The sequence below is a fragment of the Gymnoscopelus microlampas genome, assembly GCF_963454915.1.
Source record: "Gymnoscopelus microlampas genome assembly, chromosome: 11".
Classification (NCBI taxonomy): Eukaryota; Metazoa; Chordata; class Actinopteri; order Myctophiformes; family Myctophidae; genus Gymnoscopelus; species Gymnoscopelus microlampas.
The window spans coordinates 42,941,533-42,968,037 of NC_139948.1; the positions used below are offsets into that span (position 1 = coordinate 42,941,533).

The 26,505-nt window shown below is 40.7% G+C and overlaps 3 protein-coding genes across 3 annotated transcripts in view; 2 read left to right on the forward strand and 1 right to left on the reverse strand.

Moving 5' to 3' along the window:
- Window positions 1-26,505, reverse strand: part of LOC311055986 (far upstream element-binding protein 2-like) — a 184,890-nt gene that overhangs the window by 27,206 nt on the left and 131,179 nt on the right. The gene's annotated exons all lie outside the window — the stretch shown is intronic.
- On the forward strand, window positions 1,402-6,745 carry LOC311055391 (2-Hydroxyacid oxidase 1-like; the record flags this gene model as incomplete). The annotated part of the gene is made up of 8 exons (XM_084071574.1): window positions 1,402-1,538; window positions 2,059-2,210; window positions 3,212-3,482; window positions 3,853-4,025; window positions 4,304-4,395; window positions 4,740-4,898; window positions 5,602-5,671; window positions 6,678-6,745. 8 exons carry the CDS (start codon window positions 1,402-1,404, stop codon window positions 6,743-6,745), a joined length of 1,122 nt encoding a protein of 373 aa, XP_083927700.1.
- gps1 (G protein pathway suppressor 1) lies at window positions 10,498-18,207 on the forward strand. The gene is made up of 14 exons (XM_084073028.1): window positions 10,498-10,560; window positions 11,834-11,926; window positions 12,289-12,470; window positions 12,900-13,064; window positions 13,567-13,702; window positions 13,822-13,899; window positions 14,092-14,152; window positions 14,546-14,631; window positions 14,971-15,065; window positions 15,182-15,287; window positions 15,424-15,504; window positions 16,091-16,228; window positions 16,750-16,884; window positions 17,684-18,207. The coding sequence occupies exons 1-14, from the start codon at window positions 10,528-10,530 to the stop codon at window positions 17,759-17,761; spliced, it is 1,467 nt and encodes a 488-aa protein (XP_083929154.1). The 5' UTR covers window positions 10,498-10,527; the 3' UTR covers window positions 17,762-18,207.

Here is a 26,505-nt window from a genome sequence, read left to right on the forward strand (position 1 = left end):
TACTACAGTATATTAGACCAGATAGATCCATTATAACATTTGTATTTTGAAATGGTTTATATCCCATTTGGATTAACTGCTATTCAGCTCATCCACAAATCACCTGGGCAAACTATATGTTTCTACAAGTGAGTGATGATAACTCGACATTCACCCAAGACTTCCATATGCTTCATTTCTGTCCACACCCTCTTTCTTGCAGAGACTGGAACTCCACATCAACATACCCTTGTCTATCCTTGTGGGTCTCATTGCGCTCATCACTGAGGAAGGACTCGGCAATTTATTTACTGTCAGCCATCAGTTGACAGTCAAGAATATCGTATTCCCTCCTCCTGTCCCTGTAGCTATAATCACCTGGATACAAACCCGGGTCTCCTGTAACCCACTGTAACCACATAGCCTTTCTTGCTAATGTACCAATGATTCCTTGAAGAAATTAATCGCTTGGCATCCCTATTTTGGGCATCATTATAGCCTTTTTGAAATAGCTGGGCTAAATTGGCTATTTTCACTATTTTCGTGTGAAGCTGTTGTATGACAATGTATAATATATGGTTTAAGTGGTTTGTTAATGCCTTTAGTTCCTGAAGGTGGGGCACTAATATAATTAGCTGCTCTTCTTCCCAGGCAAGTTTTACCAAATGCATGACCTGCGTTTGTTTTTAAAGATTTTAGATATTACGTTTTTCCATTTTATTATTTCGATAGAGTGTAGAGAGACGCTGAGGGTAGCGAGGGGTACTTGTTATGATGTGGTTGTTGCACTTTCTGATCAACTACAGACATGCCCCCATGATATTCAACTTTAGATATAATTACAGTTCAACACATTAACGTCAATTACCGGAGTGTGGTTGAATCAATACATACACACACACACAGACACACGCACGCATGCACACACACCTCTTACATTTGGTCCCCTGGGTTCAAGGTTCACAGCAAGCCAGCCAGGGATATGAAGTTATGAAGTAACTTTGTCTAAACCCACACACACACACACACACACACACACACACACACACACACACTATTGACAGCAGTTGGGGTGCCGTGTGAACACTGTGTATAAACAATTGTACTACCAGTGTCTGTGGTGTTTAGACGGTCCAAGGGCCGGTCTAGAAGCAGAGTCACCGGGAACAGCACAGGAAGACCAGAGACAAAAATGAGGGGAGGGGGTGTGCGTGTGGGGGGTGTAAGGGTCACATCAACAGTTTAATGATTAAAGCTGTTCTGCTGGAGTCCTCTCTCTCTCTATCTCTCTGTCTCTGTATTTGTTTGTGTCTCTTTCTCAGAGCTCCTCAGGTCGAGTATAGCTGTGTTTGTGTGTGTGTGTGTGTGTGTGTGTGTGTGTGTGTGTGTGTGTGTGTGTGTGTGTGTGTGTGTGTAGTAGGGATGTCGGGGCAGCGTGTGTGTATCAGCGACTTTGAGGACGAGGCCAGGAGGGTCCTTCCTAAGGCTATTTATGACTACTACCGCTCTGGAGCCGACCAGCAGCAGACCCTGGCTGACAACAATGCCGCTTTCAACAGGTAACACACACACACACACACACACACACACACACACACACACACACACACACACACACACACACACACACACACACACACACAGTGAGGAATCTATTGCATGCATGCATTACCTTTCCCCTAATCCTCACTACTAGATGCCTATCATTAACCACTTGTCTTAAACCCTATATACTTCACTGACCGAGGTCCCCCAGGGGTCTACATGTGGCCCCTCCTTTTTATCATATTGTGAGATTGTAGGTTGGCTATTTTCGCTGAATTTTTGTCTATTATGACATGCCCACAATAGGGAGGGACAATATTAGTGTGCCTAACCTAGCCCTAATTTGAACCCTAAAAAGTCTGACCCTATAAACTGCCAACAGACTGTCTACTTTTTTGCCAGATGTTCCTTCATTTTAAACACTGTGTGTGCTTTGCATGCATGCATGCATGCATGCAAGCATGTTTTGTGCGTGCGTGCGTGCGTGCACGTGTGCTTATGGGACATGTTGTGTGCATGTACTGTATACTGTAGATGGCGTTTCTTCCCTCGGGTGCTGAGAGATGTGTCTACCATTGACCTGTCTTGCTCCGTGCTGGGACAGCCAATCAGCATGCCTCTGGGTGTGGCGGCTACAGCCATGCAGAGGATGGCCCACCCTGACGGAGAGACCGCCACCGCCAGAGGTGGGTCAGAGTGTGTAGATCAAGTGATTCTCAAACCTTTTCATTTCAAGGACCCCGTAACAAACCTCTAAGGGTCCATTTGGAACCCCGTCCTAAAGTTGCCTTAGGTACAGTATGCAGCCCAGGCTGAGAACCCCTGACTGGAGGAACCCGAGGTGTTCCCAGGCCAGGGCGGAGATACAGGGTTCCCATGCTCATGAAATTCCTGGAAATATTCCAGGCCTGGAAAAGATTTGGAATTAATCCAATGTTATGTAAAATATTTGGATATACAGTACATTGTTTTATTCTAATATTACGTGAAATGAATATGTAACATGGTGGAATGTATTGCAGTGCTGCACGAGCTGCTTGAGTGCGGCCTAATACATACAGGACATCACGAGGCAAAAAGAATAGCTCTAGAAGCTAACAACACTTTACGTTGTTAGCTTGTAGATCTGTTATTTTTGTCACCCGACACCTTCTCTCGAGTCTGTCTTGGTGCATGCATCGATAGCACACTGGTGTAAGAGCCTCATTATTTCACCGTATGATTGCTATAGGCCTGGAAATTAGATAAAATACTTTGGAAAAGCTATGGAAAAGTTTAGAAAAATCATTGTTAAAAATGTGTGGAAACCCTGGAGATATTATCCCTCCACCTGGTCCGAAGACTCCCCCCGTTGCCTCCTCCCAGCTGGATGTACCTAGAAAACCTCCCTGGGGAGATTATTGTTGTTTGAATATTCCTGTCTTTATAGTTCCTTTAAGACAAGACCCAAGCCCTTATAGCCAGTGTCATACATGGCTTTGGATGAAAGCATCAGCAATCCACTGGTGGGCCGTGGGGATAGTGCAAGAGGTCCCCCACCCACAAGGGAGCAAGATGGCTGCAGCTGAATGATTGCCGTGTTAAGTGGTCAGATGGCGAACACACTTTTCGAGATTTTCAAGAGGGCTCTGATCCAGAAAAAGTTGGGAACCACTGAGCTAAATATCTAAATGTTGCTTCTACCCAGCATGCCGAGCGGCTGGCACGGGGATGATGCTGAGCTCTTGGGCCACTTCCACCATAGAGGAAGTGATGTCAGCAATGACATCATCGCCGGGCGACGGGGGCGTCATGTGGCTGCAGCTTTACATCTACAAAGACCGGGATCTCACTCTCTCATTGGTCCACCGGGCGGAGGAGGCGGGCTATAAGGGCATCTTTGTTACCGTGGATACGCCATATCTTGGCAGGAGGTGGGACGATGTGCGCAACCGCTTTAAACTTCCCTCACACCTCAGGTAGGAACCATGTTTTTGAAAGCCTTTATTTAACCAGAGACGAAACGTTTTGATGTCAAGAGTACATCTTCCATCTTCGAAGAAGTACTCTTGACATCAAAACGTCATCTCTTACTTGCTCCATGAATAAAAAGGTTTAAATTCATCTGAGTTGCTCCAGTGCCTTTGTTCTTTGTGATTCTAGATGTCCCATTTATGTCATTTTGTGTGTGTGTGTGTGTGTGTGTGTGTGTGTGTGTGTGTGTGTGTGTGTGTGTGTGTGTGTGTGTGTGTGTGTGTGTGTGTGTGTGCGTGCGTGCGTGCGTGCGTGCGTGCGTGCGTGCGTGCGTGCGTGCGTGCGTGCGTGCGTGCGTGCGTGCGTACTGTGTAGTATGTCTAACTTCACAACAGCGACACTGGCGTTCTCTGAAGGTAGCTATGGCAACGACAGTGGATTGGCAGTCTATGTTGCCAAGGCGATAGACCCCACCCTTTCCTGGACAGACATCACCTGGCTGAAAAAACACACCCACCTGCCGGTGGTTGTGAAAGGAATACTGACTGGTACGCACACACACACACACACACACACACATGATTAATAATGATTTTAATTATTGTACTATTGCTAGTGCTAACAGAAATCTCTAGTATGCATATGTTAGAACCACACAATGCAAAGTGCCTTCAGGATGTTAGGTTAAAGTAATCTTATCAAATGACCGCAAATTAATGGTCTAAAATCTTTCGTTGTGGTGAAAAGACTTTACTCACTTTTCACAACATTTTCCAAATATCACCCAACTGTGCGCGCGTGTGCACGTGTGTGCGTGTGTCTCTAGCTGAGGATGCCCTTCAGGCTCTGGACCATGGTGTCGATGGTATCTTGGTGTCCAATCACGGAGCTCGACAGCTGGACGGGGTTCCTGCCACGGTCTGTGCATGTGTGTATATGTACAGTGTTTGTATGTGTGTGCGTGCATGTGTGTGTTATGGGACTTCCAGACTTGCATCCTTAGTAATGTAGATACACTTAAGCATTACAAGATATTCTATCTTTCACACAACAAAAATGTTGCTTTTGCGTCTGTGTGCGCCTTGTCAAAATGTTTATTTATAGCTAATTTTCTGTTTACTGAAATGCTAATTGTTTCATTGTCGTGTGTGTGTGTGTGTGTGTGTGTGTGTGTGTGTGTGTGTGTGTGTGTGTGTGTGTGTGTGTGTGTGTGTGTGTGTGTGTGTGTGCGTGCATGCGTGTGCGTCTACATGTGTGTGCAGCTGGATGTGCTTGAAGACGTAGTGAACGCGGTACAGGGTCGCTGTGAGGTCTATCTGGACGGAGGAGTGAGACGAGGGACTGACGTCTTGAAAGCGTTGGCTCTGGGAGCCAAGGCTGTGTTCATAGGACGTCCTGTACTGTGGGGACTGGCCTGTCAGGTGACAACTAACATGAACCACTGTGTACACAGCTTCTGTGTTATTATGGGTTTTAGGGTTAGACTTATGTCATGTTTTATTTGCCTTTTATTTTTTTTACAAATCTCTTCATTACTATTGCACAGACGAAAGGTCTGTCATTTTCTGTCAAAAAGATAAAAAAAACAACAACAAAACAACCAAAAAACAGTAAACAGATAACACAAAGTGGATTATATTATGTTCGAATGCAAAGTGTATCAAAAAAGAAAATTGTTATAGACAAAAGCAGTTAAGCAGACAATACTCAATCACACTCATACCGAGGAACAGGAGGGAGGGGGGGGGGTTAATTTAACTCTGAGAGTGTACAAATGTAACTCTTTCCTTCTCTCTCACCTCACCTATGGTCATGAAGTGTGTGTCTAACGTCTAATAAGATCGCTGATCGCGGATACAACGGCCGGAATCAGATTTCTCTGACGGTTGGCGTGAAGGAGTGAATTCTCATGTTTATTTCTCTAGTTTTATAAACCAGTGGTTCCCAAATGTTTTGAAATACTTTTGAAAAATGCTGGAATTGTTTGTAATTGATGAAAAGTTTTGATTTTTTTTGTTTAAAGGAGTAGTTCACCCAAAAAATAACTTATTTTCTATCGATTACTCACCCCATGGAGAATTCATGGATATTTTTGTGCACTTTTGTGCATTTTTGTGCACACAGGGAGATGAAGGAGTCTCTGAGGTTCTGGAGCTACTGAGGTCAGAACTGCGACTTGCCATGGCCCTTGCAGGTAAAGGACACGCACACACGTGTGTACACACACACGCACACACACGCATGCACGCGGCGCGCACACACACACACACGCACGCGGCGCGCGCGCACACACACACACACACACACACACACACACACACACACACACACACACACACACACACACACACACACACACACACACACACACAAATAGTGGCTCAGAATATCTGTTATCATTTACATACACAATCTCGACTGACCTCTGTGTCACTGTAGAGTAAATACTTACGAAACCATCAATGCTTGTGTGTGCGTGTGCGTGTGCATGCACTTATGTCTATTCATCATCTACAACTAGTATACCGCTGATACCGCTGCCAGAATTCTCACCAACACCAATCGTAGAGCACATATAACACCAGTACTGGCTGCACTTCACTGGCTGCCCATTAAGGCTAGAATTGATTTTAAAATCCTTTTAATAACCTACAAAGCACTACATGGCCTGGCCCCTATTTATATCACAGACTTACTGCACTCAAAGCCCAATGTGAGATCTCTCAGGTCTTTGGACAAAGGCCTTCTGGAGATACCCGCGTCCAAACTTAAAACTAAGGGTGACCGGGCCTTTGCAGTGGTTGCTCCCACATTGTGGAACGCTCTGCCTTTAGTGATAAAAAATGCTGAGTCAGTTGACGGTTTTAAGAACTTGTTAAAAACACATCTGTTTCGGAAGCATTTTGTCTTATGAAGTTCTTACCTGTCCCACCTGTGTAGGTCAATGTTTTCTTTTGTTTTTGTTTTTTGACTTCTTGTTGTGCTATTGCTTTCATGTGCCCTGTTGTAAGTTGTTTTACTTGATTGTTTTATTGCTTGCCATCGTGTGTGTGTGTGTGTGTGTGTGTGTGTGTGTGTGTGTGTGTGTGTGTGTGTGTGTGTGTGTGTGTGTGTGTGTGTGTGTGTGTGTGTGTGTGTGTGTGTGTGTGTGTGTGTGTGTGTGTGTGTGTGTGTGTGTGTGTGTGTGTGTGTGTGTCTAGGCTGTCGTTCTATATCAGAGATAAGCAGGTCCACTGTCAGGAGAGTGGAGTTCACCTCTAGGATCTGATGACCTCTTGTGGAGAACCTAGATAACTGCAGCTACAATCTCTGGTCACAGTGATGGAAAATAAACTCATGTTGTATTACCACTGTGCTTCTGGTGTGATTAGGCATTAGGGCGATCATGACATTTCACTAATTGCGATTAACAATTTAATTGTGTTTCTGTTGTTGAACTTTGGAACATTATTAATACAAATGTTAAAAAGAGATTCTGTTTGCCTTTTGCCTTTAAAAAATGTAATAATTTTATACTTTAAATGTTTTTCTTAAAAGCATCCCTGGCTAGTAAGCCTTACATGCCTAAATTATCATTGCCCTCTATAACTGAAATTAAAAAATGAAAACACCTTGAATATTTTTAAACACCTTTTTTTATTTTAGAAACGGTTAATCTTTTACTCAAGAGGGACAATGACTGTCGCAAGTTGATGATGTCATTTGTCCATGTGTGGTCTAGCCCTATGAAATTCATGGAATGCATGTGGGTTTTTAATTTGACATTTTAGTTATAGAGGACAATTATAATGTATTAAGGCATATTTGGCTTATTAGCCAGGGATCCATTTAAGTAGCGGAAATAGCAGATTTACAAGTTCATACATTTGATAATGTATGAACATTTTTCAACGATTATGCAAAAATAATTGCAATTAGACGATTATTATGTAATAATTGTGTCAGGACTAGGTCTGATGTCCTAAATGAATGTTAAACTGTCAAGAAAAGAAAGAGGCTCGCACTCCATCCATTTAGTCAGGGGATATTAGCAGAAAAATGTCCAATCTTGGAATAAATTCCTTACCAAAAAATATCTTCACCAATGTGTTTGTAAAGGTGTCTAGTAACACATCTCACAAAGACTGAAATGCAGTTTCCCTAGGAGAATGTTTGACAGCTGCTGAAAGTTGGGGTACCTACCATTTCCCTGCATTTCCATGCAGGGAAAAAACAAACAAATTTTAATTCTGTTTTAAGTAGCATGTGAGGGGTCAAACTAGGGTGTTTTTATGATTCTGAATCCATTGCAAGCATTTGTTTTGCACCAAAGCCACTCCTTGGGCTAAAAACAGCCCAATCTCAATGGTCTTTTTACACAAAAAGTATACCTGGAAAAGGATGGCTATGGCCGTTTTTAGCCCAAGGAGTGGTTTTGGTTACTTAAAACAGAATTAAAATTTGTTTTTTTTCCCTGCATGGAAATGCAGGGAAATGGTGGGTACCCCAACTTTCAGCAGCTGCCAAAAATTCTCCTAGGGAAACTGCATTTCAGTCTTTATGAGATGTGTTACTAGACACCTTTACAAACACATTGGTGAAGATTTCTTTTGGTAAGGAATTTATTCCAAGATTGTTTTAATATCCCCTCACTAATTGACTTGATTATCCATTGCCTTGAAATAAACTCCAACATACACTGGGCACTGGAATTAGTCATGTGTTACAACATTATAATGTTGGATGTATTACGACACACACATAAGTGTTGAAGTGTTAAAAATGACTTTAATTTGCCTTTGAATATTTGAATAAGAAGTGTGACCACCAGCCCTACATTAATTGTCAATCAAATGAGGGGTCTTTACAACTTTGCCTAGCTTTTCTGAACTAGGGTTCTAGATTTGTATGTGAGCCATTATATTCCTGGAAACATTAGATCTATCAATGTTAATTTATAACAAAGGACTTCAGAAGGGTTTTGATGTAGATATGAAACTGTAACTTGGAGTACTTAAGTCAGTATAGCTGCTCAACATTCACAGTTAGTGAAGTGGGGGAAATGGTGATAAATGTCATTTACTTTACTTAATGACCACTTAAAGAGATTTATAATCACACTATATTGCAACAGTGAATTATAATAAAATGTATTACAATAATTACAATACCCTGATTCTTACAAAAATCAGTGTGTCCATCAATTATGAATTAGTGTTACTGTATGATGATTAATGTCTAAAAGCCTTATGAGTTCTTATCTGGATCCTATGGTTCTTCCCTGTCATCTATGGTGCTTCCCTGTCATATATGCTGCTTCCCTGTCATATATGGTGCTTCCCTGTCATCTATGGTGCTTCCCTGTCATATATGGTGCTTCCCTGTCATATATGCTGCTTCCCTGTCATATATGCTGCTTCCCTGTCATATATGGTGCTTCCCTGTCATATATGCTGCTTCCCTGTCATATATGGTGCTTCCCTGTCGTCTATGCACTACAATTATTTGAAAACTTTAGTCACTAGTTACTTTGTAGATTTTGATTATTATTACAAAACATAATATAAACCTATATACATTTCGGCCATTTGAAAATAGCCGATCTACATTGTGAGCTTGTAGATCTGCCATTATATTCCTGGAAACATTAGATCTATCAATGTTAATTTATAACAAAGGACTTCAGAAGGGTTTTGATGTAGATATGAAACTGTAACTTGGAGTACTTAAGTCAGTATAGCTGCTCAACATTCACAGTTAGTGAAGTGGGGGAAATGGTGATAAATGTCATTTACTTTACTTAATGACCACTTAAAGAGATTTATAATCACACTATATTGCAACAGTGAATTATAATAAAATGTATTACAATAATTACAATACCCTGATTCTTACAAAAATCAGTGTGTCCATCAATTATGAATTATTAGTGTTACTGTATGATGATTAATGTCTAAAAGCCTTATGAGTTCTTATCTGGATCCTATGGTTCTTCCCTGTCATCTATGGTGCTTCCCTGTCATATATGCTGCTTCCCTGTCATATATGGTGCTTCCCTGTCATCTATGGTGCTTCCCTGTCATCTATGGTGCTTCCCTGTCATATATGGTGCTTCCCTGTCATATATGGTGCTTCCCTGTCATATATGCTGCTTCCCTGTCATATATGCTGCTTCCCTGTCATATATGCTGCTTCCCTGTCATATATGGTGCTTCCCTGTCATATATGCTGCTTCCCTGTCATATATGCTGCTTCCCTGTCATATATGGTGCTTCCCTGTCGTCTTTGGGTACATCCACACATGAGCGTATGCTGACGGCAAACGCTACGCTTACGCTACGCTAGTTGTCGCTGTCAAGTTGTCGCTCATGTGTGGATGCACCCAGAAAGGGTGCATCCACACATGAGCGACAACTTGACGCCCGGAAGTCGGAAGTCCCGTCCACTCCCATGTTATAGGAAAAACCGGACCGGAACTTCCGGTTTCTAACTTAACATGGGTGTGTACGGGGCTAGCGTAGCGTAAGCGTAGCGTTTGCCGTCAGCATACGCTCATGTGTGGATGTACCCTATGCACTACAATTATTTGAAAACTTTAGTCACTAGTTACTTTGTAGATTTTGATTATTATTACAAAACATAATATAAACCTATATACATTTCGGCCATTTGAAAATAGCCGATCTATATTGTGAGCTTGTAGATCTGCTATTTTCAAAAGATTTGTATACATTTGAAAACTAGTGAAATAGGACATTCTGCATAATGAGTACTTTTACTTTTGGCACTTTAGTATATTTTGATACCAATACTTTTGTACTTTTACTCAAGTACATTTTGAATTTCCGGACCTTCACTTGTAACAGAGTATTTCTACATTGCACTAGTATTGATACTTTTACTTAAGTCAAACATTTGAGTACTTTTTCCCCACACCACTGAAGAAAACAAATTATTGTCAACCTCGAGATTTAATTTTGACATCGCCGACCGGAAGTGACGTTCTTCCGCCGCTCTTACGCACCGGATGTTATCGTCCTAACGCTCTGTGCAGGTCAGAGAACAGAGAAGATGCCTCTCCCCGTGCAGGTCTTCAACTTTCAGGTAAACTTTTACTTATCTAACGTGTGCGATTTACTGACATAATGATAACGAAGTGGTTGTTGCTCACTGTTCATTAGTAGATTGAACAGCAAACCTCTGATTCTTCATGATTCAACGGTTTCCACTCAGCCATGGTTAACATGTTAGCCTGTATAAGCTAGCTATGGCTAACTGTTAGCCAAATAACATCATGTCATGGGGAAGCTTAACCAATACTATTAATCTGGGTGTGAGAAAACAAGTTGACTCTATAGTGTCTGGCGGTCTGCTTACCTTGCATTGTGTAGTAATCCACAATCAAGTGAGCAAGTTACTGTACGTGTGATTAGTTTGCTCGCATACTCATAGCATAGCTGCAGTCATTTGACACAAGCTGGCTAGCGAGCGTTGCTAACCTTGTTTGGATTCAGCTCGTTTAATGTGAGCTGTCATTCATGTGCATTTTGTCGAGCTGCTAATCGAGAGATCATGATGAGGTGATGGAGAGGAGGGAGGATGCAGATAGGTGGAGGAGATATAAGGCACCTGCAGATGATGAAATTAGGGATGATATACCTTACCAAGACCAGAGATCTTGTGAGAAACAGCATCATCAAGCCTCAAAATAAACACAATACAGGGTGCACTGCTTGTGCTCCACCAGATATTAGGCCTACTATTATTTGTAGTGCAAGGATTATTAGTGTTATAATAATGTATCCAGTTTAGTTTCTGGGGGGGGGAGGGCACGCAAGCACACCACGATACTACTGCAGAGTATCAAAAACATATCAAGAAAACACACAAACTAAAATAAGACAACCCCAAAACTCTAAGCTCTATAAGAAGTTGACAAGCTTATATTAGAAGCAGTCTTGGCAGCTCTGGGCACATCCCATAGCAACAGGTCAGGTCACCCTTTCAGAGTATGCTGCATGCTGCTGAGCACCAGCTTCTGTGCCTATTTGCTCCTCTCTGAAGCCTAATTTATACTGTGTTGTACGATTATGGTGGCGTCTGCCAAAATGATGACATTTAACCTCGCAAAGATTTTTTGCCCCAAAACACACTCGGCCCAGGTCAAATCCGGCGACCTCGGGGGAAGAAAATGGTGTGTTTTGGGGCGAGTCTTCCGGTTACCGCTGAGATAGCACTTTATGCAGCAGACAAAGATGTTAGCATGGTTGGTATGGTTATGGTTGGCTGTTTGTCACAGCAAAATGACTGAATTCTGCGCACTGACTCTGAGCGAGGAATTTTAATCGTTTGCCTTAAGTTTTTTTGTTTTTTGCAGGGGGCTGTGGAGCCAATGCAGATTGACGTGGACCCTCATGATGACCAGCAGAATGCTCCAGACACCAACTATATTGTAGAGAACCCAACGCTGGTATGCAGCTAACTCTAACACAACTCACAGTTTAGTTTACATATCCAACAATGCATCAATGCTACTTTTCACTGACACAAAGGAAGAATTGCAATCCATAATATAACACATGTCTAGACTGTCAGTATTGCAACTAAGAGAAAGGGCAATGTCAGAACCATAGTGGCCTCACTCTGTATGTTAGATTTCATTTAAATGTATCAACTGATACAGAGGTGCCATTTCATTATGGACCCCGATACAGTTGATGGTGAAATTCAGGGATTTATTTTTTCTTCTTGCATTTACCCATCCAAACAAAAGTAGGGGTGGATTAAAATCCATATAATTGTATGGTGGTTCGTCTTCCTCTTTGCCCATAGGACCTGGAGCAGTATGCATCCAGCTACAGCGGCCTGATGAGGATTGAGAGGCTCCAGTTCATAGCTCACCACTGTCCCCCGCTCCGCGTCGAGGCTCTCAAGATGGCGCTCACCTTCGTCCAGAGGACCTTCAATGTGGACGCGTATGAGGAGATTCACCGCAAGCTCACAGAGGCCACCCGGTACGTCCATACAGGCTGTGTGTGTGTTTGGGATCATGATGATGACAGTGTGAAAACAAGATGATGTTTTTGAAGCGGGCTGTACATACAGTAGGCCTTGGTGATCTGTTAGATCCTGGTTGTATAATTAAACATGGCTCAGGGGCAAAGGCTTTCAGCTGGTTTCTGTTATTCCGTCATTCTCCTGTCTAAATGGTCTTTGTCCGCTGAAGTGTTAGGAAAGTATTCTGCCCAATTTTAGGTCCCGGCCCACGATCACTATTGTCATCCCACTGCTGTTTCCATCATCGCGTAACTCTTGATGTGTTTGTCCTCACCCCCCTAACAGGAAACAGTTAATTATTGTAAGATATATTTGGTTCTGTCAAAACGGTGTGAGTTGTGTAGTCTCAGTCATGTAAAAAACATCCAGTATGTGTTGTCCTACAGTGAAGTCCAGGGTGTACCAGACGCAGTGCCTGAAGGAGCAGTGGACCCTCCGGCTCTAGACACAGCCTGGGCCGAGTCTACCAGGAAGAAAGCCCTGCTCAAACTGGAGAAGCTAGACACCGACCTCAAGAACTACAAAGGAAACTCCATCAAAGAGAGCATCAGGTACAGTTGACCCGGGCATTTACAAACCTAACTCAGACTTGAGTCTATTCCCATGGACTCCGGCTCCTGTTCCAACATGGCGTTGACACACAAAATTGCATTGTAATTACAGGTTAACCTATTAAAACCGGGAAAGCACCTGTGTCATTTTAGAACATTTAGCAAAAATAGCAGATGCACAGTACAAGCTCACAGCGAGCTTGTACATCTGCTATTTTTGAACATTTTAGAAAAATCTTGAAAGTGTGAGAACTACTGATTTAGAGGACATTTCTAGGTCTTAATGGGTTGTGGCACATTTACCTCCATTTTTACAATAACTTTATTTACTGAAATCAGACTTGTATAATAAGTAAAAAAGACGAGGGAAAAGGGAAAACACCATTTTGTCTAATGTATTTCACTTACACTGTAAAATAATAAATAACAACGACAAACTGTTATGAATCTTGAGTGACCATGGCCTTTGGTATCTTTCCCTCTCTCTGCTTTTATTTCCCAGGCGAGGACACGACGACTTGGGGGATCATTATCTAGACTGCGGTGACCTCAGCAATGCTCTCAAGTGTTACTCCAGAGCCAGAGACTACTGTACCAGTGCCAAGCATGTCATTAACATGTGTCTTAATGTTATCAAGGTGTGTATAGAACACGACATGACTGACACAGAGTTTCTCCTGTTTAGACCAAAACTGGAAGGGATGACAACATGATGATTGTGACTTTGGGTGTAAAGGTCTCTCTTGTCCTTCTCCAGGTCAGCGTTTACCTCCAGAACTGGTCCCATGTACTGAGCTACGTCAGCAAGGCTGAGTCTACCCCAGAAATAGCAGAGGTAAGCACCATGGTGTGCCCTACTCTGAGTCACCTTTTTGGTTGTCAGGATTTTAATGGACCAAGTCAACTTTAACCATATTAAACCTAGCGTCCCAATTCTGGGACGTTGTGTTGCATGATGTGATTATGTGTAATTGCACTTAATTCTGTTTTGCTGAGTGTTTTTCTTTGCGTGTCTCTTTTGTTCCAGCAAAGAGGAGAAAGAGATAGTCAAAACCAATCGGTTCTCACCAAATTAAAATGTGCTGCAGGTAAAGAAATACTGCCATCTCTCAGGGTTACTTTGTCTGTTTCTTGACAGTGATTACAGCATTTGAGAGCTTCTTTCGGTTTTAAAACTCAGCTCTGAAATACTGGATCCAGTGGGTTCTCCGTTGACTTGCTAATGTTATAAGACTTGTGTTGGTCAATATGATTTCACTAATGGAACTAGCCCTTGGCATATTACTTGTACTGAGTCTGTCCACGGTTCAGGTAAATGTGTTTGCGATGGTAAACTCAATGTATGTTTGGATAGTTTATCAGCTAATGTGAATGTCAATAGTTATTGTAAATGTTGTGTTCTGCTCATTGATTTGGTTGGAGAAAACAACTTTCTGTTGATGACCCTGTCATCTTGACTTTGTGTACACTGGGTGCTGTAGGTTTGGCAGAGCTTGCGTCTCAGAAGTACAAAGCAGCCGCCAAGTGCTTCCTACTAGCCTCCTTTGACCACTGTGATTTTCCAGAGGTGAGTTAACATATAACACAATACCTGGTGAATTTAGCTTCAACAGGCCTACTGTATCAATGTTGCTTATTTGATAAAGTTAGCAACTGCATTCTAGATCACTTAACATATTATTTGTGTCCATGTTATAGAAACTTGATTAAACGTTTACTATAATGGCAGTTTTAACACCAGTTTAGCCAACACAAAGGGTGGCTAACTCTTCAGGCTCAAGTGCTGGGGTCAACATGCGGCCGTAAACTACTTCCAGAGCAGGCCTGTCACATATCACAGTCAGTGGAAAGAATTTAGTCTCTATTTGCTGGTAATGCATTTCATTTATGTTCTTGTGCCTTCCAGCTACTGTCTCCCAGTAACGTAGCTGTGTACGGAGGTTTCTGTGCACTGGCAACATTTGACAGACAGGAGCTCCAAAAAAATGTCATCTCCAGCAGGTACAGTGACTTGTGCACTTCATTCACTCATGCTTGTTTGCACAGCCACCCGATGTTGGCGTTTCATGATTTTGCAACATTAACGTGTTTTGTTTTTGTCTCTCTCTCCTATCCAGCACCTTTAAGTTATTTTTAGAGTTAGAGCCACAAGTCCGTGACATCATCTTTACGTTCTACGAATCCAAGTACGCCTCTTGTCTCAAACTACTGGATGAAATGAAGGTAAGAGAGCTGACGGATTAATTTCAAACTGCCAATATATGCTGTCGGTATAAGCAGTCAGGCTTAAACAGTTGTATTGTGTTAATTCAGTGTGTGTGTGTGTGTGTGTGTGTCTGTCTGTCTGTGTCTCCTCCAGGACAACCTTCTGCTGGACATGTATCTGGCTCCTCATGTCAGAACACTGTACACGCAGATCAGGAACAGAGCTCTAATACAGGTGAGTCCACAGAGGATAGTCAGTTTTTTTGTTTATTAAGTCTTTTATTAGTCTACACCGTAGGAGAGTCTGTTCTTCCTGGGGTCCAGAAAATACCTTTTGTTTGAAAGGAGAACACCATTTCAGTTTAGATTGCCCAGGCTTACAGCTTTTTATTTATTTATGCATTTGATCACAATGGCACAGATGTCAATACATTTCAGGATATTCCAAATAAACCAGATATTCTTCATTAATTAATTGATAGTTCATAAACTTGTGCTCCATGGACTGCAATTGGGTGAATTGCAAAAGACAAATGCAAAACAATTCTGCTAAATATAGTTCTATCTCAGCTATTATAGACAGTTTATCTATCATGTTGTTTTCTGTATATTTAATTTTAAGCCATCAACGTGTTTTCCATTTCCCTCTGTGTGTTAAGTTTCATCTGGTTTCACAATATTGCAACATTCTTCTGATCAGTGTTTGGATCTATCGTCTTGACTTGTGTATATCCAAATAAAATAATTTGTGTGTGTGTCTGTCTGTCTGTCTGTCTGTCTGTCTGTCGGTCGCTCTCTCTCGCTCTCTCTCTCTCTCTCAGTATTTCAGCCCATACGTGTCGGCAGACATGACCAACATGGCTCAGGCCTTCAACACCACAGTGGCAGCTCTGGAAGATGAACTCACACAGCTTATTCTAGAAGGACTCATCAATGGACGCATTGACTCCCACAGCAAGGTAACACACGCTAGAGTTGTGCCGATACCAGTATCGGAAAAGCTGCCGATACTGCCAAAAATGCTGGTATCGGTATCGACGAGTATGGCAGTTCCCATTCCGATACCATGTTATTTATTACACGATGAATTTTCATGTACAGTAATATTTTGAATGTTTCAGTTGATGTCGCTTGACTGTTTTATGTACTATTTACATTATTAGTTTACTAACTTGTAGCTGCACAATTATTAATGGAATTTCAATTTATTCCTAGATCTTCTCAAACTATTTAATTTTAAGGACCACCATGACTGAGAGTGTACAAATTTGGTTCACTCTGAGTTACAGACCCTGTAAGGGTCCGTTTGGAACAGCCTCAAGCCTTGTTTACTTGTACCTGCAACAATACAGCATAATATAAGACATTTGTGTCTGGTCAGCATTTGTAAAAGCATTTACAAATGCCTCCCATGTGGGGTCTTTATTTGTACTGTTGGATTCTATATCCCTAACATGGTCTTTCGTTGTGCTGCTGATAGATTCTATATGCCCGTGACGTGGATCAGAGAAGCACCACCTTCGAGAAGTCCGTCCACATGGGCAAGGAGTTTCAGAGACGAGCCAAAGCCATGATCCTCAGAGCAGCCGTGCTACGCAACCAGATCCACGTCAAGGTAAAAATTTAAGATTATGTGAAATTGTTGAGCTTTTCACTGCACCCAAAAAACGTATGCTGCCCTTAAAGGAGTAGTTCACCCAAAAAATTACTTATTTTCAATCAATTGCACACCCCATAAAGCCTTGAATGGAGATGTTTTTGTCGCATTCCTGAGCCAATAATTTGACCGGGTGGCTGGTCATTAGGAGACTCCACCGGTCATCACATTAATGGCTCAGGAATGCAACAAAAACAGAAACAACACCCCATGAAGCCTTCTATCAATTACACACCCCATGAAGCCTTCATGGGGTGTGTAATTGATAGAAAATAATGTATTTTTGGGTGAACTACTCCTTGTAAAGCTAAATGTTTCAAAAGGCCTAGAAATAATATTGTCTGTATGACGGTTTCATTGAGACATGTCATTGTGTATCAGTTGGGTAGGGGACACATAATGCACAGTGCATATTTAAAGGTTGACTTGATGGTTGACATGCATTCGATTGGATTGGTGAGACATAATTGTATTTTTTTTATGTATAAATTAATAGATTTTACAGATTTTGTTTAAATGTCATACACCTTTTTTGGTATCCAGTATATGCATCTAAATTAAATACATAATATGCATCATATATCCATATAAAAATACAGTATATTCACATGCTGCTGACTGTATAGAACATTAGATCATAAATGTTACTTTTAAGAGAAGCTTACCACAACAGTTGTGTTCTGCGGTAGCGTCTCCAGTTTATTGTCCAGAAATAAGAAAGTAATCTATGTGTTTTTATTTTCTGTGTCTTCTCCAGTCACCACCGAGGGAGGGCGGCCAAGGAGAGCTCACACCTGCCAACACTAGCCAAACCCGGATGAGCACCAACATGTGAGGATGCTAGCTGCGCTTCAGCTAGCGAACCCAGAGCAATGACCACAAAACTCTGTTTCTCTGTTGGGGATGTGGACTTTATATGAAGTTGTGTTAAAGGACGGTAAATAAAAATTAAGGATACCCTTTGTTCTGTATCTTTTTTTGAAGAGCCCTAACGACAGCAACAGCTCAACAAGGAGCCTAATCTTAGAACAAGCTTTTAAACAAATGTACAATTGAAATGCTCTGCCTCGCTCTCTGGATTCTGGTAGACTTTCACCGTTAACTACTATTGAAATCAAGTTCACTACTATCACCAATGCATGGATCAGTGGCGAAATACACAATCTTTCCAAATGAATATAAGTGTAAGGGTTGTTATACAATATTCCACATAAAACTGTTCATATAGTTGTGCCTCGATTCATATTGTTTGATGCTTCGACTGCGTAATAAACACTTTGAAAAAAAAATGTATTTTTGGGTCAATTAATCACAGAAAAAACCCTCTCATGTATAAATTACCTTTTAAAATGCTTTAATTCCAGTACAGGAATCGGGCAGGGTGTGGGTTTATGTTCAACTGTCCTAGGATAAAGAATGAATCAAACCAGTCATCAACCCACATGCACACAGACATAACGGGTCTGTTTGATGACAACTGGACTCTTGGAAGAATGGCTCCTGTCAAAGGGTCCCAGAGCAAGACACTTCAGCCCTAACAGCTCATCCTCGAGCGCTCATCATGACCTTAGCAGCCATCAGCTGAAAAATACATTGTCACACCATTATCAAAGGATAGACATGGGATCGAATCCCAGCACAGGAACCTTGGCATCTGAGCAATCTGGCTCCCACGGGTCTACTATTTTTTTTACTACTAACCTTTATCATAAAGGTTGCTGGAGGACAATATATAGAGGATTAAATGCATAATTTATGAAATAATATAAAGGTAATATCAAATACATTGTAAAAAAAATTGAGACATGACGCTTTATTAGTAAGACAGTCTATTATATTATTCCTCATTTTGCTGGTTTCCCCTGAAACCCCTTTACTGTTACAGAGTAGAAGTGCCTTAGAATCTCTGCTGCTGATGATGTGGTCATAGCTGAATGGTTAGAGAGGCTGCCTGGCAAGCTGTTAATTCCAAGTTCGAATCCAGGTCTCAGCATGTGTCAAAGTGTCCCTGAACAGAACACTTATAAGAATAGTTCACCCAAAAAAAACTTATTCTCTATCAATCACACACTCCATGAAGCCTTGCATTCATGGATATTTTTTTGTTTTTGACACATTCCTGAGCACAGACAAAGACATATTGGTTGGATGCATGGCGCATATAATAGGCTATCGCATTGTAGATTAGTAGGCGATAATTCCAATATTCACTATACATTCCTCATGTTTAAGCCTAACTGAATTATATATTTATGAACTTGCATAAATTGTATATATTTTTGGACGACTTGTGCATTTAATTTGTCGGCAATACTTTGCCACGCTTTCTCCCTGGATCCATTTATTGCGGCCATGTTTCCTTTCTTGCTTATTATACATTTTACTTCCTCGTATGATTCCGGGGAGACATCAAATTTCTCTTTTGGGTCTTGAGTCGAACCAATTACTCCCGCGGAGACATCAAATTTCTCTTTTGGGCCTTGAGTCCCAAGACTCAAGGCCCAAAAGAGAAATTTGATGTCTCCGCGGGAGTAATTGGTTCGACTCAAGACCCAAAAGAAGGTGAACTGACTGTAAAAATTCAAAATGTCATATATAGAATAGAAACCCCATTCAAACTTTAAAATGTTCATCCTAATATGGACATTTTTGCCTGAAAAGGGATCTTTGAAATGTTTCATTGTTTTAGAATAGTACTCCTTTAAAAGTTCAGAGATTTATAATGGAGGTCGATGGAAGGTTTTGGGACCTCAAAAAAACACTTTCACCTAGAAACTCCATTCACAGTTCAAAAATTCCACCTTACTGTGGACATGCATGCTTGAGACTTAAAAAAAATAAATCATTTGTAGTTTTGGAGATATTTAACTTTAAGCGCCCCATGCATTGTCGATGCGGCAATGGACATTTAAAGGCAGGCTTACAACTACATACTTACGCCTAGTAACGTCATTCATACTTTAAAATGTTCATCTTACTGTGGACTTGTTTGCCTGAAAAGGAATCTTTGAAATGTTGCATAGTTTTAGAATTGTACTCCTTTAAAAGTTCAGAGATTTAGAATGGAGGCGGATGGAAGGTTTTGGGACCTCAAAAAAACACTTTCACCTAGAAACTCCATTCACAGTTCAAAAATTCCACCTTACTGTGGACATGCATGCTTGAGTTTTTTTTATTTAAATCATTTGTAGTTTTGGAGATATTTAACTTTAAGCGCCCCATGCATTGTCGATGCGGCAATGGACATTTAAAGGCAGGCTTACAACTACATACTTACGCCTAGTAACCTCATTCATACTTTAAAATGTTCATCTTACTGTGGACTTGTTTGCCTGAAAAGGAATCTTTGAAATGTTGCATAGTTTTAGAATTGTACTCCTTTAAAAGTTCAGAGATTTAGAATGGAGGCGGATGGAAGGTTTTGGGACCTCAAAAAACACTTTCACCTAGAAACTCCATTCACAGTTCAAAAATTCCACCTTACTGTGGACATGCATGCTTGAGTTTTTTTTTTTTTTAATCATTTGTAGTTTTGGAGATATTTAACTTTAAGCGCCCCATGCATTGTCGATGCGGCAATGGACATTTAAAGGCAGGCTTACAACTACATACTTACGCCTAGTAACCTCATTCATACTTTAAAATGTTCATCTTACTGTGGACATGTTTGGCTGAAAAGGAATCTTTGAAATGTTGCATAGTTTTAGAATTGTACTCCTTTAAAAGTTCAGAGATTTAGATTGGAGGCGGATGGAAGGTTTTGGGACCTAAAAAAAACACTTTCACCTAGAAACTCCATTCACAGTTCAACAATTCCACCTTACTGTGGACATGCATGTTTGAGATTTTTTTTTTTTAATCATTTGTAGTTTTGGAGATATTTAACTTTAAGCGCCCCATGCATTGTCGATGCAGCAATGGACATTTAAAGGCAGGCTTACAACTACATACTTACGCCTAGTAACCTCATTCATATACTTTAAAATGTTCATCTTACTGTGGACATGTTTGCCTGAAAAGGAATCTTTGAAATGTTGCTTAGTTTTAGAATTGTACTCCTTTAAAAGTTCAGAGATTTAGATTGGAGGCGGATGGAAGGTTTTGGGACCTCAAAAAAACACTTTCACCTAGAAACTCCATTCACAGTTAAAAATTCCACCTTACTGTGGACATGCATGCTTGAGTTTTTCTTTTTTTTAAATCATTTGTAGTTATGGAGATATTTAACTTTAAGCGCCCCATGCATTGTCGATGCGGCAATGGACATTTAAAGGCAGGCTTACAACTACATACTTACGCCTAGTAACCTCATTCATACTTTAAAATGTTCATCTTACTGTGGACATGTTTGCCTGAAAAGGAATATTTGAAATGTTGCATAGTTTTAGAATTGTACTCCTTTAAAAGTTCCGAGATTTAGAATGGAGGCGGATGGAAGGTTTTGGGACCTCAAAAAAACACTTTCACCTAGAAACTCCATTCACAGTTCAACAATTCCAACTTACTGTGGACATGCAAGCTTGAGATTTTTTATTTTTTTAATCATTTGTAGTTTTGGAGATATTTAACTTTAAGCGCAAATGATTTAAATACATGATATACACATTTATTTTTTCACCATTGGGTCACTACCGAAACGAAAGTTGGTCACTACCGAAACGAAAGTTAAATCCGAAAAAATCACTAAGTGTGGAGGCCAAAATCGTCCCCCCAAAAACCTGTTAGGAGTACGTTTCAGGCAATTTAGAGTTGATTAGTAATTTTCGTTTCGGTAAAATGTATTTTACCGAAACGAAAGTTAAATCCGAAAAAATCACTAAGTGTGGAGGCCAAAATCGTCCCCCCAAAAACCTGTTAGGAGTATGTTTCAGGCAATTTAGAGTTGATTGGTAGTACTTTGTAGTGACTCTTTTTTTGGTCCCTAACATTCATCGAGATCTGGACTTAGTACATTTATTTTTTCACCATTGGGTCACTACCGAAACGAAAGTTGGTCACTACCGAAACGAAAGTTAAATCGGAAAAAATCACAAAGTGTGGAGGCCAAAATCGTCCCCCTGAAAACCTGTTAGGAGTACGTTTCAGGCAATTTAGAGTTGATTAGTAATTTTCGTTTCGGTAAAATTTATTTTACCGAAACGAAAGTTAAATCCGAAAAAATCACTAAGTGTGGAGGCCAAAATCGTCCCCCCAAAAACCTATTAGGAGTATGTTTCAGGCAATTTGGAGTTGATTGGTAGTACTTTGTAGTGACTCTTTTTTTGGTCCCTAACATTCATCGAGCTCTGGACTTAGTACATTTATTTTTTCACCATTGGGTCACTACCGAAACGAAAGTTGGTCACTACCGAAACGAAAGTTAAATCCGAAAAAATCACCAAGTGTGGAGGCCAAAATCGTCCCCCTAAAAACCTGTTAGGAGTACGTTTCAAGTACGATATGCAAAATCGTACTTTGTAGTGACGATTTTTTTGGTCCCTAACATTCATCGAGCTCTACATGGCTATAAACACATTATAAACACATATCGATGACATAATGTATCAAAGGCGCTGCTACCTTCACACAGGGTGTGATTTTTTTTTCTACTCTTGAATTGGGATCCTGAAAAGTAACATTCGTATTTAATTTGAAATGCATTTAGTTATACTTATATTAACCTTATGAATTTAATTACAAATACGTTGGACATAAAAAGACAATAGAATTGTAATACTAGTCATCAAGCTACTAATATAGACTGAAGTAATTAAAGCGGGTCATGTTTGCATGTTTGGAATTGTAACAGCTGAAATCAATAATATATCAGTATTCTGATATTAACCTGCGGGCCGCTTTAAGTGAGGGTTGGGGCCGCGTGTGGCCCCGGGCCGCCAGTTGCCCATGTATGCTCTAACTGCACCACTGGGGTTTCTTAGTTGTCCAATGTCTTGTATGCTCTTCAGCAGTGGTGGGAGAAGTAAGGCCCAGCATCCCTATTCTGGCGGCAAACATTTGTCAAGATTTACAATGTGTCGACGTGTTGTGAGCTTGTAGATTGACAATTCTTTGTGAAAAGATTTGGTGTAGATGGTAACAAGGCAAGCGGGAAAGTAAAGTTGCAACTTTACTAAGAATAGAGGGTTTAAGTGGTGAAGTTAATGTAGAAATACACTGTGCATCTAAATACTAAAAGGATAAGTATTTCCTTCTCATCTGAATGTTTCATGTCTCTGTGGCTCAAGAGATGTGTCACTGTTTATGAACCAAAGAGTTTAAGGTTCAAAGCTCCTATAGAACATTTTCATTGTCCATCTGAATCCTGAAAAGGTGGTTTAAGTATTATGTATGTTCTCAGTTGCATGGTTCATGCCACCATGGCTCAAGAGAAAACTCTGGGGTTTATAAACCGAAGGTTTAAGGTTCGAAAGTCCTGGAGCACATTTTCACTGTCCATCTAACTTCTAAAAGGTGGTTTAAGTATTACGTTCTCTTTTGTATCATCCATACCTGTGTGGCTCAAGAGATAAACACAGGGTCTGAAAGCAGAAGGTTTGGGGTTCAAAGCTCCTGAAGAACATTTTCACTGGCCATCTAAATTCTAAAAGGCGGGTTAAGCATGACGTTCCCAATAGTAACTTCCATGCCAGCGTGGCTCAAGAGATAAACACAGGGTCTGAAAGCAGAAGGTTTAGGGTTCAAGGCTCCTGAAGAACATTTTCACTGTCCATCTAAATTCTAAAAGGCGGGTTAAGGATGACGTTCCCAATTGTACTTTCCATGCCAGCGTGGCTCAAGAGTTAAATACAGGGTCTGAAAGTAGAAGGTTTGGGGTTCAAGGCTCCTGAAGAACATTTTCACTGTCCATCTAAATTCTAAAAGGCGGGTTAAGGATGACGTTCCCAAGTTTACTTTCCATGCCAGCGTGGCTCAAGAGTTAAACGCAGGGTCTGAAAGTACAAGGTTTGGGGTTCAAGGCTCCTGAAGAACATTTTCACTGTCCATCTAAATTCTAAAAGGCGGGTTAAGGATGACGTTCCCAAGTTTACTTTCCATGCCAGCGTGGCTCAAGAGTTAAACGCAGGGTCTGAAAGTACAAGGTTTGGGGTTTAAGGCTCCTGAAGAACATTTTCACTGTACATCTAAATTCTAAAAGGCGGGTTAAGGATGACGTTCCCAATTGTACTTTCCATGCCAGCGTGGCTCAAGAGATAAACACAGGGTCTGAAAGCAGAAGGTTCGGGGTTCAAGGCTCCTGAAGAACATTTTCACTGTCCATCTCTAAATTCTAAAAGGCGGGTTAAGGATGACGTTCCCAATTGTACTTTCCATGCCAGCGTGGCTTAAAAGATAAATCAAAGGTTCACAAACTAAAGGTTCAAGGTTCAAAGCTCACTCAAAACAACTACAAACTAAAAGGGTAATACAACAAAAAAACAATGGAGCTGTGGTCAATACAAACTGGTGATGAAAAAAAACAATAAAAAAATGTCTCAAACAAATTCATGTGAAAACAAATAGTGGCCATAAAATCACAAAAAATACTAAAATAAAAATCTTTAATTAATATGTAAATTTATTAAGCTCCTCCCCCTGGAGGTGGGCTCCCTCTCCTACCGGAGCTAAAAGAGGGCGTGAGGAGGGAGGCGGGCTTCATCCATGGTTCTCGCCTTAAAAAGACCGAAAATTGAGATCTTCCCTGACCAAGATTCAAACCCACCACCATCCGCTTGTGAAGCCTATGCTTTACTCTTGCACCACCAGGCCTTTCACATTAATTAGGATTTTGAGGTTATATTTAAAGTTAAAGCGAGAGGTGACAGGTCAAAAGATGAAAATCCACAGCAAACACCTGGACCCCTGACAGAATGACTGGATCTACTAGATACACCCTCTGATGATCAGGGAAAGGGTTCATTATGACACGACTGAGATTTAGGTTGTTTAAAACCATCTGTTAGAAAACGTTTACTCTGGCTGAGTCTGAACCCAGATTTACACTTTCATTGAAAGGAAACAGAGAGATGTTTCGTAATGTCATAAAGATTCATACCCTTTTTGTCATTTATAAATTCCTTAGTTTCAGATGATCAAAACTATAGCAGTTTTGGTGTTAAATCAAGTAGGCTACATTGTTCTCACTTTGGACTGGACAGTAAAAAATATGTCTGTATGTGTTCAACTATAGCTCCTCAAACAGAGCTGTATTATGACCACAGATCCTCTTTGATTAGCTGAATTAAGTTTAAGAAAATACCACTTTGCACTCATGGCATGCAGCATATCAATCAATTCAATGATCAATTATAGGCCGAGCTCCATACTTCGTTTTGAGGTATTCTAGTGACTCAGGGATAACAAATTACATAAATTCAACCACTTAAATGTAATGTATTTTTTGCAACAACCAACCAAGAGTGTTGCAAACAGCTGAGTTTGTAACAAAATGAGGAAACTCACACAAACAAAGAACGTTTAAATTATTTTATTATAACCAACTTAACCCCATATGGGTAACCGGTGAGCCTCAGGGCTCAATACTAGTGTATTTTCTGTTTTGTGTTATTATGAGGAAAGTTTTGACTGAAAATAGCCGATCGACAAGCTCACAACGTGTCGCAGTGAGCTTGTCGATCGGCTATTTTCTGCTAAAGCTATACCCACAATACGGATACTGGGGTGGTTAACAGTGCTTAAAGGGCAAGACCACTTTGGTAGAGGTTTGGGTTGTGTAGTTACCTTGCCATGATGCATCTCCAAAGGAGGGCAAGAAATCTAAAATAATTGCTCCATGGATAATAAAAAAAATATGCTCCTCATTGAATTACAGGCTGAAACAGCTCTCAAAGTCACTCTTTTAGAACAAACGAACGCAAATAAAGTTGATTTAGACTATATAGATCATCACCAAACCCAGTACCGTTTGTTTTATAAATAAAAATGCTAACATCCTGTTGATTTTGCTATTTTTATTAAAAAGAACTCGGACTGGATCCGCGGATCTGGATCTTCAAATAGTAAAATCAACAGGAAGTTGACATTTTTATTAAAAAAAAACAGTACTGGGTTTGGTGATGTTCTATATTGACTGAATCAGCTTTGTTTGTGTTCGTTTACGTGCTAAAAGAGTGACTTTGAGAGCCGTTTCACCGTACAATGTCAATGAGGAGCATATTTTGAATGATCAATTTCTATTCAATTATTATACAGCAATTATTTTAGATTTCTTGTTCACCTTTGGAGTTACATCATGACAAGGTAACTACACAACCCAAACCTCTACCACAGTGATCTTGTTCTTTAACAAGCAAAATCCAAAAGGCTGGAGTGCTCCCAGTGAGCTTCACGGTGAGAGAGAGAACAAGAATGAAGTCCAGCCACCTACTTTATAGAGGACAGTCCAGGTGGGCCAGATCTCCACTGATGACACACTCCGCCCTCCAATCATTCTGACACACATGACACATGGTTAGTAACCATGACAACCACACCAGTCACCCTGACAACCCACAAGAATTAAATATAAAAATAGATAGCTGTGCTGTGAACAATTTAGGCTGACAAGAACAAAGTATTTTTTTAACGACAGGACTGTATGGC

Excerpts from the sequence above, each read along its gene's own strand:
- gps1 (XM_084073028.1), top strand. The coding sequence starts at position 10,528 with ATGCCTCTCCCCGTGCAGGTCTTCAACTTTCAG. Across the intron at positions 14,153-14,545 it reads CAAATTAAAATGTGCTGCAG|GTTTGGCAGAGCTTGCGTCT; the intron begins GTAAAGAAATAC and ends TGGGTGCTGTAG. Across the intron at positions 15,505-16,090 it reads GGAACAGAGCTCTAATACAG|TATTTCAGCCCATACGTGTC; the intron begins GTGAGTCCACAG and ends TCTCTCTCTCAG.